Source organism: Polypterus senegalus, chromosome 1 (assembly GCF_016835505.1).
Source record: "Polypterus senegalus isolate Bchr_013 chromosome 1, ASM1683550v1, whole genome shotgun sequence".
NCBI classification, from domain to species: Eukaryota; Metazoa; Chordata; class Cladistia; order Polypteriformes; family Polypteridae; genus Polypterus; species Polypterus senegalus.
In genome coordinates this window covers 66,947,898-66,968,146 of record NC_053154.1, presented here as the reverse complement: position 1 = coordinate 66,968,146, position 20,249 = coordinate 66,947,898, and the positions used below count along the sequence as shown (strand labels likewise).

Sequence of the window (20,249 nt, the reverse complement as noted above, 5' to 3'; positions counted from 1 at the left end):
TTTCCCACCCTCTTAAGTGTACACAGAGGTGCCACAGAAAAAAGCTTCTCTGTCTTAAAAGACTTCCTACATTGGTTCCATATTCTGAGGGAGTGAAGCACAATTAGGTTGTTAGTATATTGGCGATGACTTATACTTATTGGGGTACAAAGAACGAAATATAAAGTACTACTGCAGGATTTTATTTCTATTGTGGACCAAGCCCGTGTCTGTTCATCTATTTGTGTCAATGTCCAAGTTTTTATAGCTTGTACAGTATATTCGTTGCCCAGTAATAATATTGAAAGTTAGGTAGAGCCATGCCACATTCTGCCTTAGGTCTTTGTAGAGTCGCCCTTTGGATACATGGATGTTTTGAATTCCAAATAAATGAGGTTATGATTGAATCTAATTTGTTAAAAAATCATTTATTGATGTATATTGGAATGTTTTGAAACAGAAAAAGAAGCTTGGGAAGGATACTTATCTTGACAATATTAATTCTTCCAGCTAAAGTGAGACGAAGGATAGACCATCTATGGAAGCCTTACTTAATATTTTACCATGCAGACAGCAAGATAAAGAGCTTTGTGTTTATTTGTGATGTTTACTAGGTATTTAAACTGATCTGCGATGATAAAAGAGAAGGTGTTCAATCCAATACTGTGTGCTTGAGAATTAACTGGAAAGAACACAATTTTGTTCAAATTAATTCTGAGACCAGAAATCTTTTTAAATTCTGTTAGCGCTGTTTGGACTGCAGGCACAGTACTTTGTGGATTGGATATATACAGTACCATATCATCTGCATATAGAGAAATTTTCTGTTCAAGTCTTTATCTGATAATCCCCTTTATCTCATAAGCATTTTGACAGCGAGCTGCCATCCATGAACAAATGTTCGGGCCAAACCCAAATTTCTCCAATATGGTGAAAAGGTAGTGCCATTCAACAATATCAAATGCTTTTTCTGCATCAAACAATAATATCATCTCCGGGGTATTAGACTTTGTGAGTGAATATATTACATTAAACAGGTGTTGAAGATTGGAAGCTAAGTGTCTGCCTTTAATAAATCCAGTTTGATCTTGTGATATTACCGAAGGAAGCACATTCTCAATCCTTCTAGCTAGGACTTTGGAGGATATCTTAACATCATTACTGAAAAGTGAGACTGGTCTGTATGATGCACATTGTACTAAGTCCTTATTTTGCTTAGGAAAAATGGTAATTAAGGCTTGACAAAAAGTTTGAGGTAGAATTTTGTTGTCTCTAGCTTCTGTAAATGTTGCTAATAAATGGGAAGCTAGCTTAACAGATTTTTTTATAAAATTCAGCAGGGTAGCAATCAGGGCCTGCTGCTTTCCCACTCTGAAGTGAGTTTATAGCATCTAATAATTCTGATAGTGCCAGAGGTTTATCCAATTCCTCTGCAGTGGGAGTATCTAGTCATGGTATCTGTAATGTATCCAAAAATGGATTAGGTTGCATCTTGTCTTCTTTAAACTGAGTAGAATATACAGTAAGTGTAGATCTCTAAATATGCTCTCTCTTCTAATTCTTCCATTTGTGATGTCTTGTAACAACGCTAAAGCAGCCATGGTAGTTGGAAGACTCTGGCCATTCCGTGCACCATTACATTGTTACAGATTGATTATAATCAAGTGCTTTAAATTTGCAAACGATATGCTGTTAATTTCAGTGTATTTGATTAAGATCACGTCACTGATGCAAATCTAAAAATGAAAGGGAAACCACAAAGAAACAGCAGCACTGCTTTGACACATGTGTATGCATGGTCTGAGGCTGCCATGAAAATGTGCATGGCATTATGCCAAGTTTAATTTTTATACATCTTGATGTGTGCATGGAAATGGGCATACTCAACATTTTTCTGCATGTGCACCATTTATACACAAGGCCCAAGTTCATATCTTAGATTTCAGCCTATTTAATGCAAACAATACTCCTGCCTCTAGAATTTCCAAGTCACGAAGTAACTTCTTAATTGTCTCTTTTATATTTGGGAGGTGATCAACAGTAAAAACCCTGAAGCCTACGAAAAAAGTCATAATTCCAGGCCACCTTAAATTCCCTCGCACCTCGTCAGCAGCATCTTTGTTTTGCAAATGTGTCAATCAGCACTGGCAGCAAGCAGCCTGCTATCACATCCCCCACTGACGCAGCTGACGTTCTCCCAGCTAAAGTCTCTTCTTCTGCATGTGAGATGCCTGGAGTTATATAGGATAAATAATATATTGTTATTTAGAATACATACATTTTATGTATGTTCCGTTTCTACAATGATCTGGGTAAATGCAAGCTGACAGGAAATGTGAGGCAAGAAATGTTGAACACATAACTAAAACAGAATTTTTATTCATGTTATAGTAAAAATAAGTGTGTGAAGACTGAAGTCCAAATATCAAAAATACTTTCACAAAAGGTATGACAAAAGAAGTGTACCTTTATTCTAGAATATAACCAAAGAAAAACAGAAATTATTATTGTTGTCAGTATATAAAAATCAAAGTCTGTTTATCAATTACATGAGTGGATTAGAGGTAAGAATTATGACTTTTTTCGCAAAGTTATTATAATATTCCCTCTAAAATGCCTTTTTAATGTTATTAAAAGGATGTAAATATAAAATTTCCTCTGTATGAGGGTGTCTACAACACACTCCTAATATGAGACCTTCATCCGTAAAGCTATCAGGTTGAATCAAAACATCATCACTAAGTACATGTTCACCATCTAACTGAAGAAGCACTATATTTAAATTCTTTTTTACATAAATAGTGACCTCCCCTACCTTTTTGGTTTTGCCCATCTTTCATAAATAATGTGTACACATCTAAGTTATAGCCTTGCCCATCTCTATTTTTTAGCCAGGTTATTTTTCCTGGTATATCAAAGTTATGTGCAGCTGCATATAATTCCAACTCATTCATTCTCAACTCTCTTAGCATTAAGACAGTAATTTTTAATGTATCACTAACTCTACCATGGCACTTTAATCTAAAACCAATATGCATTTTTTCAGTACTTTCACCACCACAGCTATGCTAAGTGGTGTCTGAATTCTCCAGTTTTGTTACATGCTTATAAGCGCACCTACTGTCCAGCACTCAAAAGGCATGGATAGCCTAATATAGTATGTACAAATGTAAAAGTAAATTATTTCTTGGCACACAAGTTATTTTTACATATACTTTCACTTTAAAGGTTAGCATACATTTTCAATTAAAAATACAAAACCTCCTCTGCGTGCACTGCCAAAAACTGCTTCAGTATTTATTAATGAAAACGAAACATTTCAATCAGCTGGATACATAAAACATACAAACAAATACTGTATTTTTCTATATAACTAGGTATAAAAATTTGGGTGAGAGCTAAGCCATTTAAAATGAATTATGAATTAATTACAAGTTTAACAAACCACAGCTCCTGTTTAATACTTATTGGCCTTTATTAACTGTTCAAGGTGCTCTCACTACAAAAAGTTTTCCACTTTCTGAAACTGTTTTTATTTCTTACTAGACTTTCCATCCATTTCTCTAGGATTCTCTTCACTGCTTCCTTTAGTTCAGCCCAAGGCAACAATAAATACTATAACTTTATAAACATCCATTTTTTTTTTAAATAAAAAGGTGCTCTTTAACCCCAAGTAATTAATTCTTTACTGATAAACCCACTTGATTATAAAGCTGGCTAATTATTTACTTACTGCCCATCTCTAAAGTTTATCCCCCACATGTGCTGCTGAGATGCACACACCACAAAGACTATCGTACTTGTTTTGTTCCTGGGTAATTGAAAAAACAGAAAAATCTGGAAAAAAAAAAATCAATCTGATCCCTTTGTGGAGACCAAAAACACAGTTTAGGAGCAAATGCTATTTTTTTTAAACAAGCTTCACACACAGATTAAACTGCAACACCATTTACTACAATCCAACTCAACAACCAGTACACGCTGTATGTCAGAAAAGCAAAGCTTCAATTGATTTCTCTAACTGCACCACACCAGAGCTGCTGCAGGAGGTTCAAAAACACCCACTAGATATGGAAGGACTCACTTCTACACAAAACAATAGTCCTGTAACAAGATTTCTTTATCAAGGCCCTGGTTGGGTATGGTGATAAAAACAAGCACCCATATGTATGCTTTACAGTTGGAGTTTCTTCTAGTGGAAAGTCATGATGCCTTATTGTGATGCAATGTGTATTTGTTTCTTACATTTTAAAATGCAGCATATGGGTACCAGAGTCCTATTGTGAAAAAGAGCCTAAAAACTTACTGAACATATCCACCTTGAAATGGCAAAGGTATTTATTAAGAAAACATGCCTTTTGCCTTTTTGAGGCATGCTTGTTGCAGCAAAAGCAAGAAAACATTTAACAGATTCCTTTTACTATTTTCTTGAGGTAAGGATAGGTTTCTTTCTTACTTATCCTACATTTGCCTCTGCATTTCAATATTTTCACCAATTAGGTTCTACCATGGCTTGGAATAAAACAGATGTACATTCAAATTATTTAAATATATTTTCCTAAATGGTGCCTATTTTTCGGCAATTACATTTTTGTATTATTTTACATAGCCTACAGCACAGGATCATCACTGAGCAGCATTGTGATGAGAACTGCATGTAAGAGCTTCATTGTGCTTTGTACAAACAATAATAAATCTGAGCTAAACTGATTACATTGCATTGTATTTTTAGTATAAGCCTTAGATTTTTAAATGGTCAAGCCATCTACAAATCACAGTTTTTGTGGCACGCTGTGCATACAATCAAAAAAAAAAATGTGTATGATAGAGCCCAATCATAAGGAAAAAGACTGAAGTGCTACAGACCATTTAGAGAATTAATTAATGCATGATAAATCACTCTTGCTGAGGATATGTTAATAAAAAAAAGCTTAGGACTCTTTGACTACTTAAGTAATTCACTGACACCAATCAATCTTTACATATATTTGGAGAACATGAAAACTCCATGTGGACCCTTGGACTGTAAGGCGGAAAATTACAGCTCTGTGCTACCACTCTGCCTTTGCTAAAACATCTGCACTAAAATTTCTAAACTTCTAACCTGATAAAACTTGGGTGTACTGGAGTTGCAAAACTGGTCTTACTGTGCATCTGTTCACCAAGCAATGTACTGGCACTCTATCCAGGGACTGTTCCTGCATTTGCTCAGTGCTTGCTGAAATCCAGCTGCCCCACATTCTTTCTTTGGATAAGCAGGTTTGGGAGACAGATGTATGTCGACAATGTCTGTTCAGTTCTTACCACTTCACTGCATGCTATGTTTGTGCTCAATACACTCTCACCACAGCAAACACGGTCATTTTCTAGTCAAATCGACAGCAGGACTTATCTTTATGAAATGAGCTTCCGTGAGTGAAAGAATATAAGTGATCATAAGGGTAACTTTTCAGTTGTTATTGTTTAGCTGTCTACAGAACAGAGACAGTAATTTACATCTGGGAATTCAAAGTCAATAATGGTGCTTGGGGATGACTTTCCAAGGTGCATCTTTGACCCTGACCCTGAAGAATGCCGCGAAGGAAGACAAGTGGAAAAGTGAAGCACACATCCAGACTCCTGAATCTCACAACAATAGTTTTGCTTTCTTCATTCTTAAAACAACATGGATATGCTGTTTTGCAATATGTATGTAATCTCAAGATGTACATCAAACCACCTACAACTGAACACCAGCAAAACCAAGGAGCTGGCGGTGGATTTTAGGAGGCCCAGGCCCCTCATGGATCCCGTGATCATCAGAGGTGACTGTGTGCAGACCTATATATATATATATATATATATATATATATATATATATATATATATATATATATATATATATATATATCTGGGAGTGCAGCTGGATGATAAATTGGACTGAACTGCCAATACTGATGCTCTGTGTAAGAAAGGACAGAGCTGACTATACTTCCTTAGAAGGCTGGCGTCCATCAACATCTGCAATAAGATGCTGCAGATGTTCTATCAGACGGTTGTGTGCGCTCTCTTCTATGCGGTGGTGTGCTGGGGAGGCAGCATAAAGAAGAGGGATGCCTCACGCCTGGACAAACTGGTGAGGAAGGCAGGCCCTATTGAAGATACGGAGCTGGACAGTTTGACATCCGTGGTAGAGCAACAGGCGCTGAGCAGACTCCTGTCAATAATGGAAAGTCCACTGCATCCACTGAACAGGATCACCTAGAGACAGAGGAGCAGCTTCAGCGACTGACTGCTTTCACTGTCCTGCTCCACTGACAGACTGAGGAGATCTTCCTTCCCCACACTATGCGACTATTTAATTCCACCCTGGGTAAACGTTAATATTATACAAAATTATTGTCTGTCTGTTATACCTTCATTGTTACCACTCCTTAATTTAATACTGTTCTTTATCTGTTTGCTGCTGCTGGAGTATGTGAATTTCCCCTTGGGATTAATAAAGTATCTATTTATCTATCTATCTAACTAATACTCATTTTATATTTCTACTTCAAAAATTGAATATTTGGTTTTATTTCAAGGCTTTTTTTCATGAATACATAGATTCGTATTTATTCATTGATAAGCTTTGCTCAAGGCTAAATAGAGTGACCTTCCAAAGATAAGCCATTTAGTGTAATACACCTGGCTGCTCTTCTCTGTACAACATTTATTGCACATTTTTTGTAGCAGTGTGATCACAACCATATGCTAGGTTGCAAGCTCACTAGTAATTCATTAAAAATGAACAGCTTTGATAGTACAGTGTATAGTGAAACATTCATTTTTAGTTGCTTCACACTAAAAAATATATGGTAGAAAAAAAAAATTATACTTACTCCAGGTGCTCCAGGGAACGGTGGACGAGGGACACCCGGCAGGCCTAATTTGTTATGAATGGCAGTAGCAGATACAATCTGTGCTGAAGACATTGCTGCCATGCTTTGTAATGCCTTATCCTTCACTGTTTGATCCTTGAAGAATAGTTATTAAAAGTTTTATTATAAGGTTACTATCCAAAATCAGTTTAACTCACCCAAATGAAAACATATTTTGAACTAACAAAACCCTATTGCATTTTAATATCATCTGTTTTTAAAATTTAAGTCAGGAAGGATTATAAAACACATTTGCTTGACACTGCTATATTGCCGATTTACTTTAATATGCATGTTTCAAAGTCAAATATAAAAAGTTTACAAAACTGAGTATCTGAACAATCTCTACATCAGGAGTGTCCACTTTTGGTATTGGAAGACTTAGGGCTTTTAGTCCAATTAATTTCTTTACTTAATGTGGATCCTTTTTGCTAATTGAATTTTGTATATAATGAGAGGTACAGCTGCCTGTCGGAAGTGTCTGGAGCAAACACATCTTACTTTATTTCATCTTTGAAACTGAAAGAGAGCATTATTTTTGTCATTGGTTTTACTTCACAAACATTAAGTTTCTACATTTTTTAAATTTGCTTGTTTTAAGAATTGTACACTTAAATTTTTATATAAAAAATTAGCAAGGACGTTGAAACAAGAAATAGATAAAATTGGAGCAATTTTATGATTTTACTTATGTTTGTGTTCATCATGAAGTAGCTCTCCAAAAACAATATCAACGTAAAATTAAAAAAAAATAAAGTTTGAAGGGGTTACCGTGCATTAAATGTATTAAAAATACTGTTGACTGTCACAGTAAAAATAAAATATGCAGAGTTGGAAAAAAAAAGAAACTGAATCATTGAGCAGAATGTCTTACTAAACAAAATGTTTCTTCGAGTCACTACAATATTTTTCAAAATAAGAAATTGATTGGAGTGAAAGCATGCTGCCACTGGAGTCTTCCAGAACCAGGCATGGTGACACTTATACAGTACTAAATGGATTAAATATTTTTACATTTGTGGAAAGAGAGCTCTCTGACAACCATAAATGCACATTTGATAAATTTCTAGGTAATAGTAGCTATTGCTACTATTACTGCATATTAAAGTATTTTAATAATCTATATACTTTATTTTTTTTATTAAAATGGAAGATTAAACTTTTGACATATAGGCTCATTATACACCTTACTAGGCCCAGTGTCCTTACCTCAAGACCATATTTATATAGGTTGCTTACACAAATACTTGTTTAAAATGCTGAAGTTACCCTTCCACAGGCTAAAGCAGGGGTCTCCAACTCCAGTCCTGGAGAAATACTGAGGCTGCAGGATTTCATTGTAACCATTTTCTTAATTAGTGACCATATTTGGCTGCTAATTAACTCTTTGCCTCGATGCTCAAATTAAGACTCAGGCCCCCTTATTATTATTTTTTCCTTAATTATCAACAAACAACATTAAGACACAAAATGAACAACACATAAACCACCTGCGCCCATCAAACAATAACTGAAAATGAAGAAAGATGAAGGCCTCAGTAATGTTGATCTGCTCAGGTACACAAAACATTTGGTCAGCGTTCTTAAAAAAGAAAATCAACAGTTTTGGAAATGTCTGCAAAGGCAGAATGAGCGCCATGGAATTAAATAACAGGTTTAATTAGCAATGAGAATTGTCTTCAAATTAAGAAACTGAATGAAGTTGGTTGGAGTTTGAGGCCTCAACTTAGTTGATCATCTGTTGGCTCACTTCACATCAAATTTATGTTTAGGTGCCATTTAAGGAAAAAGAATCAATTCAGTGGTCAGAGCCTCAAGAAAAGTCAATTAAAATAAAGGGGAATAGTTAATTAGCTGCAAAAACTAATTAAGAAAAGAGTTAGAATGAAAACTTGCAGCCACAGTAGCTCTCTTGGACAGGAGTTGGAGACCCCTGGCCTAAAGCAACTTCAGATTCTTAATACATTTTGCAATTCTTACAAATATGTTACTCCATCTTATAACAGATATATTGTACCTGACATTTTAACATATAGGAAATAAAGAAGTACCAGTATGCTATTTGCAAGTGAAGAAAATACTGGGTTGTATTCTAGCATTCTGATTACAGTATCTCATGTGTTGTATACCAACAGAAAGAGAGTGAGCTTTCTGTTGCTTCCTGTGAATATGAAAGAAAGCAGCTAAGGATGATATGAAAAATTTCAGCAGGAAAAAAGAAGATCTTTTTTCTATTGTGTTCTTACTTTGTCCTCTTTTGAAAATGAATATTCCAGTGGACAAAACATTATTAAAAATCAAAAAACCACAAAAGTCGTGGATGTTAACAAAAGCCATGGTAAAATGTTAAAATGAGCTCATATGCCAAAAAATATTATATGGTGAAAAAATACTTAATCAACTTTAAGGAAAAAAGGCAGCAAACAATTATTTAAATTATAAATTAAGTCAGCATAATACAAGCAAGAAAAGTAAAACAAATGTGAAAGATAAAGCATGTAGGTTTTCACAAGCATTCTGGGTGAGCATGCTGGCAAGAAAATGTTCTGTACTGCAAACTGCCCTTCACATTAGCCTTCAAAAAACCCTTTACAGAGGAATTTCAAACATAAGCAAGTGCTCCCATATGACAGGTGTCACAAAAAAAAGCAGAGATACTGTAAAAGCTAGCCTAAAAACAAGGCAAGCACAGCTAAAATGTAGACTATGAAAATGATACTTACCATGCTTGTAACCTGGATACAAACAAATAAAATTTAAATGTAATTGTTTTGGGTCATTTCCCCCCCACATACATACTCAAAAGGCTTAAGAATAAATAAAACATCTGATGCTAGGCATTATTACACCTGAAGGAAATTTCCATTATCTAAAAACTGCTACGTTTTCACATTTTGAACGAGACTAAAAATGTATTGTTCAAAAGATTCCTAAATAATACACATTACAGAAAAAAAACTAAAACAATCTGATACAGATCAGAAATAAAGGGTTCTTCTCATGTGATTCTGAGTTAGTGCATCAGAATTCATTATTATAGACACATTCCCAATCAGTGTCACACAACGACTCTATTTAATAATTTAGTTCTAAATATTTTTTGTATAAAATATATACTTTATATACTGCACAAATGTATTGGATGTAGTGGTATTTACAAAGTCTGAGGTAGCTTTGATGAATACTTTATGAAAGTACTAAATATGTAATCTAATACAAAAGTACATCAAAGAGGCATGTTATCTATGTTATCAGCAAGGCCAATATTCACAGTATATATAACAAGTTAAAAAAGTTTTCCAATTTTAAAGATGTTTTGTCAAAATGTAAACAGCAAAAAACAATGTAACCATCTTCTTCCATACCAAAATAAATCACAAGATAATTACTGTAGAGGTTAATAATATTTACGCAATAGGAAGAAAGGCTTAAAACCAGCCAGTATTCATATTACCCAGTTTAAGTTCAAACTATAATTGAGTTTGCTTTATTTGGGTACTGCTCCAATTGTCATGATTTTGATCTCTACCCATGACATATACAATGCAGCATAATGACATTTATTTAAATTAGCACAGTGCCTGCGATAAGAACAGAGGATGTGAATATACAATAGATCTGTTTAAAAGTGGAAGGATTGTACTTGAATTCTTTCCTTAGTCTCTAATTTGCCTTTCATTAAGGTAGACAGTAACACATACAAAAGCTGGCTATTTTAGCCAGGCAACAGCCAATGGCCATGAAAGAACGTGCATTCATAGATGTCCTCTACATGCTGCCTAATGAGTGGCAATTAATCCAGTTCATTGTGTTTCAAAATGTGGAAGACTGTGAACATCAAAGAAGATTTTAAGCTGTCTTTCAAGGTTTCATTTGAATAATTTCAAAAGTGATGATCTACATTTTAAATATGTAGTATTAAGTTTGGTATGACTTTCAATTAAATGGTGTTTTGCTTAAATTAAAAACATTAAACAGTGACTAGACAATACCTCTCAAATATTTATTTTAAAATACATTTCCATTTCAATATTTAGTGTAAAGAGAAAAAAAGATGCACTCAAATATTCTTAAATATTTTAAAACACAGCAACATTTCTTAACTATTCTTGTGGGGCTGTAATATAGGGTGAGGGATGGGGCAGGGAAAAGTAAGGGTAGGTGGCGCCAGCATTTTTAAAGAAAAGGTAAGGAAAGCTTAGACCCTGAGCATGTATATGTAAGCACCGCTTGATAAGTTCTGCATATTTAATATATGTAAGCTGTGGCATTCCTCTAATACCCTATGAACCATACTGTTTACAGCCAGCAACTAACAGCCAGTGCACTTGCCAGCATGCTGCCCATATTTCATTCAAATTCACTATTTTTCAGTTATAGAGGTAAGCCTATTATTACTAAACAGCTGCAGCCAAGAACATGCATATTCTCTGTTACAAATATGTGCATATTAACAAAACAAATGTAAGCACTTGTTTTGAGCATTTCTTTTCCCTCTAACAATAATTCAGTGTTAAAGACACTGGACATTTACATCATGGACAATCCCAGTCTAATGAAATAAGACACCATGTCTTGAATATTATATACACACTAACTGAAAAATCACCCCTTCCATGCATTATTTCTAAAAGATGATTAATAAAAATAAAAAATAAAAAATTCTCATCTGGAAATTAATACAGTATAAAAAAAAAGAGTGAGTAACTGGGTAACTTGTCTTGTGATTAGAATATAAATTCTAATATTAATGTTTATTAGAATTTTAATATAAAGAAAATGGTTAGTACCAATACAGTACTAATGAGAGCTTGGTTGTTTTATTCTGCCTCCCAAAATGCTCAAAACAAATAAAAAAAATGTTTCCTTGAAAGCCAAAAAGAATAAATTGGTAAAGCAAATACTAAACAGACTAATGTCACATGCAAGGAATCTAGGTTACAAGAATCACAGTACAAGGCATTCGCCCATCACCATGGAAAACAGGAAGTGAAACGCATAGCAACCACAAGCCCAAAAGCAGAAAAGCGCATACCTTTAGCTTGGAATGAAACTCACGAGATTTCCTTCTGGCAAGAACCTGAATGTGACTAGACACCTGCAGGGTAGGGAAAGGGAGGGAAACAAAGGAAAACCTGTAACCATGGAGAAGGAAAGCCCCCTGCAACTGGGCAAGCCAGACGTACCTTGATGGCAGCTTGGATTTCTCGAACTTTCTTTCTTGCTAAGACCTGTATGTGACTAGACACCTATTGTTTAAATTTTTTGGAGGGGGGAAGGGAAAAAAAGGAAGACAAAAAGGAAACCAAATGAAAAAGTAGCATCTATTATTTAACAGGATTATGGGAGACAACATTTTTCATTACATTCTTTGCCAAAGTCTGCAGGCACCAGACGTATTATATTATGCAATGATCAGCATAATACAAGTGAAATAAAGATTATGTAAATATTGTGAATATTTATTATCTAATGAATCAACATGAGTAAAAACATATTTGCAGTATTGCATATATTTTATTAGACAAAGCAGAATTTATACTATATTTATCAAAGGAAAACTATGTTTTTTTCCTGTAGTCTTAACCTGCTTAATGTGGCAATGCTATTTAAATCTGTGATATGTTGAAACTTAGTTAAAGCAAAAATTATGGTATTCTTTTCTGTTTAGGGTTTATTCATACTTAACTTTCCCTCTTTAAAGTGCAACAGAGACTGGTATGTAAATTACAAATGTACCACTTGCATATTTAGTTTCCCTTTTTGGTTTGACAATTTGGGTTTATTGGCATGCTTAAAAACATTATAGAAAAAGGTCATAGACACACTTTCTTTATGTGACACACCTTATGAAAGCTACACATCCAAAACAATGTGTCTGTAACGTTTCTTCCTTTTTACAGAGTGCAGTAACCTTTGAATTTCCACTGTTATCGGTCTTATCCATACAACTGTGCTATGAGATGTATAATGTTTTTCACAAGAACAAAGAGCACAACCAAACAAATGGTTATGGAAAGGCAATGTGTTATGCAAGAAATAAAATTTTGTATTTCAATATATTCTTGTTAATCATAAAGTTTGAGAGTGGTGATATTTTGCAAGCTGGTTGAGCATGAAAGAAAGAACTATCACCACTTCCATTACCAATATGGCTGTGTAACCTTAGCTGCATTTACAAGTTGGAATGTTAACAATTCCTAATATAAACATTAAAGAAAAATCGGCTGAAATATTTATAGTTGGTCATTTTATTTTATGTTGATTCTAAAGAATCCAATAACACTGCTAAAGATCAGTAATAATGAGTGGACTAAAAACAGAAAAGTGAAACCTAGCTTTCCTATAGGTATTTCTTTAACTTAATCATGAACATAAACTGCCTCCACTCTGTGTGTCACTCTTTAAGGAATAGTTCAATTTTAATTTTGTACATTAAGAGAAAAGTGGGAATTAAATTAGTGACCTTTATACTATTGTATTTATTATCTGATTAAACTAAAATTAAAAATCAGTGATACTTCGTAAAAGCAGTAACACATTTTTTGGATATTAAATGGAATTAACCTTATAACAGTAAACAACAAATCTTCTGGTGAGCTTTGATATATTTTAGCTTTTTTCTTAACTCTAGCAAACAATTTTTAAGGTGGATGCTAAATCCATTCAAGAACGAATCATGGATGTGATTTTTAATCAATCAATTTTGACCTTTATTTAACAGACACACACTAAGACCACCCTCCAGCCCCTACCCACCATTTTAAATATTTGTGTTTAAAAGTTATACATTACCTCCATGTAGCGTTTCATAACGGAGATTTTACTCCTGTAATATCAGCATTACTGGCAATTTGTGCTGAGAAATGTATCTTTTGTCTATATTTTAAAATGATTAATAACATGTTTCTAACTAATTGTGTCTTTATAGTTTTCATAGCTAATGAGCTATTTGAAAAATGTCAACATGTGCTGACATTGAAATAAGTTTATATTGAGATTTTTGAAAGCAAACATGAAATAATGCTCTCCATGTATAACTGGTGGTAATGAACAGACATCTGAATGACATTTGAATGAATTTAATTGCAAATATGTAACACCTGATGAAATATCTGACAGATTTTAAAAAATAGATTTATAGGCATGATACTTGCACAGGAAATCACTACAAATTAATTGCCTTACAATAAATCACTTTAAACTACAAATGTTTGAAACTGATTGTTTTCAGGTCATCAACCAAAATGTATTAAATATAGGTTAACTAATATAATGTTTGAATGAAGAAACCTGCCCCATTCTGGCACTATAAAAAATTAAATTGTCCTTTTTACTCTAAATAACTTGAGCCACACCTTTAGGTGCATGGACTGCATCAAAATGCTTCTCATAATTCAAAATCAGAGCTTCACTTCACTGTTGATGAATTTTAGTTCACTCTTTCTTGCCGATCTGTTTTAATTCAGAAGCACTAGTTTCCAAGCATGAACATCTCATTTCTGGTCACAACATCACAACTGGGTCTACACATTGACTAGGCCAGAACACCACTAACTTTGTTACATTTCAGCCATTTGATTGTGGACTCAATATTTCTGGCTTTCAATCAGTGCATGGCCCAATTATATTTCAGCTCACACAACTGGTGCAGGGAAAAATTCATGTCCAGATGCTGAGGAAGCAAAGCATCCCCATGTTGTAACACTACCATCACCATGTTTGACTGCTTGTATGGATGTTCTTACAGTGGAATGATGAGTTTACATTGTCAGACATAAAGGGGACCTCTGTCATCCAAAAGGTTGTTTTTTCGTTTCATCTGTCCATAGAACACTTCCCCAAAAACCTCAGGGTTCACCTTGGTACTTCCTGGCAAATGACAGACAAGCATTTATGCTCTAGGCTTGCAGTGTTTGTTGCCTAGCTAATCTACAATGAGGCCAATTATTGCATAGTCCCTTTCTGATTATAGAGCTTGAACACTGAGTTTTGTGGAGCCAGGAGAAGTCTGACTTTTCTGACCGTTTTATTTATTATTATATCCTAGATATACTGTGCCTTGTAGTAATTTTGTCAGGCCTGACTACTACTGGCAAGATTCACTACTGTTTAAAAAGGTTTTTTTTTTGGTAGATTAAAGCCTTAGAAATGCAAGAGTGACAGATATCAACATTTTATTTTTGATATCCTCATGACTTTATGTGGACTATTTCACTACTTCCTTGAGTAATTTCTGTGATAGCAGCTTGACATTGTTGTTAAGTATCAAAATACTTAAAGTGAGACTTGGAATAAGCAGATCTTGCTGTCACCAATCTGTGTTTAATGAGCTGAACACAATTATCCCTCTAATTGGACTGATTAAACAAGGGGACAATTTCTTTTTCACATAGTGCCACGATGTGTTAGAAAACTTTGTTCATTAGCTAAATAAAATCAGTTAAGGTAAAAACCACCAAAACATATTTGTTAACTATGGTGCCCTTTATGCTATATTACTGTACATTCTAGTTGAAGATCTGAAAACATTCAGTGCTAAAACCTAAAATAAAAGGAAGTTCATAAAGGTACAAATGCCATTTTACAGCAATTAAACTGTAATTTTGAATATTGTACCCAAGTACTGATTTTATGGTACAGTCTGTGAAAATATGTTTCCAGTAAAACTCGAAGTCACTTTCAGTAAAATCACAGCAAATAATTCAAAATTCTGTAAATATGTCTTACAAAGGTAAAGCGTAAGAAGAAGAAGAAAATACATTCCTGAAAACAAAGGTTTATTAAAAATGTTTTAAACCACCTATTACATTTTTAAGTATCAGTTTAACTGCAAAGAAAGTTCAGGATTTCTCAAAAATGAAGAAAAAAATACAAAATAAAATTAAAACAACAAGAAAAGGAAGTGATATTCTATAGTACTCATCAAGAAAAAAAACTTACACAGGAAACTACACAATCAAGTTCCATGGTAAAACTAAATTTCTAACGATAAAAAAACAATATATCTTCAGAAATTCATTCTCGATTAGTTGTTGTGTGCCAGGAATAGTTACCTTTATATGGCACAGTTAAGAGATGGGCAGCAGAATTCTGTTGTGGTAGGACATTTCTTGAAGACAATGTTGACACCATGGAGCAAATCATAATAGGCTGTCAAAACTGATGGTATGTGAAATAGGAGGCTAAACAGATTTGTAATGAGTCAGCTTAATTCACGTTTCATAAGTAAGGTCTGTGTATGTTGATTTCCAAGACTGCTGACCACTGAAATAAAGCACACACTGCATCCAATGTTGCAGTGACAACTTCAAGCTAATAAATTTGCACTGGATGAAATTTAAGAAACATTTTCTAACTGGCCATGAAAGTTGATTATACCACTATGGACCAGAGTACAATCAATCTACACAATGGAAGCCTGGTGATTCTCTAACACAAAACAATCAAGGTACAGGCCAGAGCTAGAAAGATCATGCCAGATTTTAAACATATTTAGGGTGCAGATTATATATTTGGTGTAGCAACAGAATCAGTTAAAGAAGGGAAAAATGTGAGCTGTCAACTAACCCCCTTCTGTGTCAGAACAGTACAGTTGTTGTCACGAAACTATGGATTCATATAGATGCTACTCTAGTATCCTGACCTTGCATTGCACAACTACTACTTGTCCCTTAATTTGTTGTTTTATCTCCAGGAGTTGTGCAATGCCAGTGATGATGATGTTGTCACATAAAGTATGGCAACACAAACCAGAAAAAAAAAAAAAAGTTTAATTTGGGAGGCATAGAAAATCTCTGTGAACATGATAGCAAATATATTAGTTTTCATGGGGATTATGTTGAGAAAATAACATTTTTTTGGTATTACTCTTGCTTATCTTAGTAGATCAGGCGCAATTTCTTGATTACAACTTGTATGCAATTTCTCAAAAAAAAAAAAATAAAAAACAAACAAATGTATTAATTTAATTCAATTAATCTTATAAAACAAGTCTGTCAGAAGACATATTTTTTATCAAACCTTAAAGCAGTAAGACAAAAATTGAGCCTGTAACACACAGAAATTTATAGAGCCATTATTGTCACAAACAGTGAAATTCTTACTTGTATATGCTAGCTACATATTCAAAAATATTTAAGCTTTGCACTAATAAACACAAAAATGTCATCTATAATTTGAGTTTTTTTTCCACCCCAATTGATTCATGTTATTGGCCGTGATGATTAAAATAATGTCAGTTTTTCAGTGTAGGTCACAAGTCAAGTGTTGTTATTTATTGTTCCAACTATTCTGTCACTTTCTATTGAATGCACTTTACTAGAATCAAGAAGGTATATGTAGTTGCACTGGAACAAAAAAGGGGCACAAGTAGTTCAACATTCATCAGTGTTTACTCTGTCTCCAATTGCATAATGAAACAATAACTCAGTTGGACATGAGAAAGATGTAAACAACTATAAAGGGAAGTCTAGAGCAACACAAACATTTTATTATGAATTTTTTGTGCTGGTTTTCTGGTTTGTTTATGTGTGATTGTATGTAAAAGAAAGTGAGACAAAGGCAACTTGTAGGCTTAAAATATAAAAAAAAATATTTAGATCTAAGATCTGGAAGACATTAAAAACTTTTCAAGTCAAAACTAACATGTGGATGCCAGAAATATCACTGTAAAAGTATAAATCAAAGGTAGGTTATATTTTTGATGAAGTACTACAGTATACTCTAAACTAGTTCAATGCAGACATTTTTAGTAGTAATTCAAATACTGAAACACTACTAAATATCACCCTCTAACTTATGATACTACTAAAACTTGTGGCATCGAAAGAACTAAACCCCTAGTTGTACCATATGACAAAAAGTACAAAGTGCGGCAAAATGGAACAGTGTGCAACATTGCCCTGCATTGATGCAGCATACTGTGTCATGTTTAGGATGCTTGGTAAGTCAGCCACTGATGGTGACTTATGTACAAATAAAAAAAAATCCTAACAAGATCCAGTTCATAGCAGAGGGTTAATGTAGTAACCACACGGTCTCATGTATTATCATGAACAAGTTCAACCACTTTGCCTGCAAATTTCCATGCCTACGTGACAGCAGCTGTATTTCTGGACCTGAAATTTTTGTTTGCAAAGCCACTAATCTCATCTGTCGCATTATTATGATATACATCTCAGTTATTAGCCCATTCCAAATAAATATTTTCTATATGACTGGTGACAATACTTTAAGATGAAATGTTAGCATCCAGTCTCAAACTACTGTAACTGAATAGCTGCCAAATTATTTTGCCATTAACCATGTTGACCAGTATCTTGTTTTTTTTGTACTGTTTTCACAATCTATGTGATTTGGTCTTGTTATTCCTGCGATTTGCCCTTCCAAGTGGCACACACATTTTAGTGTGATAATGCATTTTAGATCTGTTTCTTTTTATTTCAGCAGAGGTTTACATAATTTGTGACAAACTATCACCCTTTTGCTTGAAATACTCCTAAACTTATTATTCTGTTTCTGGATATAAAATCATCTGATAGTATAGCTTAAATACTGCTGTGAAGCCTTTAAAGTAGGGTAAGTACTTTTCCAAACACTTTTAACTAATTAATAATCAACAAGATTATTCAATTCAAATAAAAATGTTCTGTCAAGCATTAATCATTCACATCCATACAATCCTTTAAATCAAAATGTACTGCGATTGTAAGGACTTCCCACATATGAAAAATTGTTAACAGCACAGCATAAATATGAGAAACATGGTAGCAATTATTCTTAATCTGTTCATCTTAACAGCACAGATGCAATCAAAAGAAAACAAATACATAAGTTATATATTTATTTTATGTATAAGTGATAAACCAATTATCAACAGTTTAAAGTTAATTGAGCTAATCCCTTCTTTTTTCAAATATCCATTTTACTTTGTCTTTTAACTACATTTATATACTTTTTGGCTTCATTTTTATTTCAAATAGCAGTCTAATCTATTGTTTTTTATGTAAAACATATATTTTGGTTGCACCTTTTTCTTATATTACATGCATCAAAAAGCTTTATTTGACCAAGATCATCAAATCGATAACCTTCTACTTAATAGTAAGTACTTGTTCACGTCCCTGAACTTGGAACAGAAAATTTCACTATGGATATAGCTTTAATAGCCATATTACTCCACAAAAAAACAGATGAGATTTTAGATTTTATTGGGTTTTCTTCATGATTAAGCAAATTCAAAACTGGATTCAAAAGTAGATAGTACTAAGACACAAAATTATAAGAGACTTTATTTGATGAATGCATAATTGAAATGTTACGTGTAATGAAACAACTGGTCAATTTTTAAACCTATTATTGTTAAACCTAAGCTTTTGTTATGAATATACATTTTTTGTTATAACCACTTTCCCTTTAATATTTGCTGTTCATTAATAATTTAACCAATTTGTACCTCCTTTTATACTGAACAGAAACTGGGTGCATATACAGTGCTAAATGTACCAGGGTCTTTTCTAGGGTATTGTGAATTGATAATCTCTATATCTACTAAGACAGAGTTCAAAGGATCTTTTTTGGTTCTCTCCATTGCCATACACTATTTTCAGACAAAATGCATCCAATGTACCCTCAAAATTCAGTTCTTTAACTAGTAACATCACACCCGTTTCATAGAATGCTTTGGCCTTGAACGAGAGCACAATTTTAAACTGTTTTCCTTTTGAAGATATACACAATAGTGCAGTGTGTTTTTTTGGCACTGTATAATCATACACCTACAATGGATTTGAACTAGGGTAAAATGGACATTATTTTACTGCTGTAATTTACCCATGGATGCTTTAATTTTTATTTCAGTTAAAAAAAAAAAACATTCAGGGTAATTATCCAGAGAATAGAAAACACCATTATACAAAAACTACTAAAAGAAATTACTATGCAGAAACAAACAGAGTGGTGGCTCTGAGGCTAAGGATCTGCACTGGTATCCCGAAGGTTGCCAGTTCAAATCCCCGTCACTGCCAAGAGAGATCCTATTCTGCTGGGCCCCTGAGCAAGGCCCTTAACCTTCAATTGCTCCAGGAGTGCTGTACAATTGATGACCCTACGCTATGACCCCAAGGAGAATCAGAAAACAAATTCCTAATACGAGAAACTGTATAAGGCAAAATGAAAAAAAAAAAATAAAAAAAAACTGGCAACCCACAGACAACCTAATTTTATTTCTATATAGAATACATGAATTCACTATATTACCTGTTTTCTTGTCCTTGTTTTTCCTGTCCGCAGCTTGATATATCGGGCTATTAACTCATTTCGGCCTTCAAATAATAAAAAACAGAAAATTAGGATGAGTATGAGAAAAAA

General features: G+C 33.8%; 1 protein-coding gene across 10 annotated transcripts in view; it reads right to left on the bottom strand.

Moving 5' to 3' along the window:
• The window catches only part of tead1b (TEA domain family member 1b), a 171,036-nt gene that overhangs the window by 39,357 nt on the left and 111,430 nt on the right, over window positions 1-20,249 (bottom strand). For 4 of the 10 annotated variants that reach the window (XM_039750034.1, XM_039750027.1, XM_039750018.1 and 1 more), the window contains 5 exons: window positions 20,139-20,203; window positions 12,065-12,127; window positions 11,914-11,976; window positions 9,602-9,613; window positions 6,840-6,974 (listed from right to left, as the gene is read on the bottom strand). In XM_039750034.1, coding sequence (XP_039605968.1) covers window positions 6,840-6,974; window positions 9,602-9,613; window positions 11,914-11,976; window positions 12,065-12,127; window positions 20,139-20,203 — 338 coding nt within the window. The remainder of the gene's footprint in view (window positions 1-6,839; window positions 6,975-9,601; window positions 9,614-11,913; window positions 11,977-12,064; window positions 12,128-20,138; window positions 20,204-20,249) is intronic. The other 6 variants (XM_039750056.1, XM_039750050.1, XM_039750059.1 and 3 more) reach the window with 4 other exon arrangements.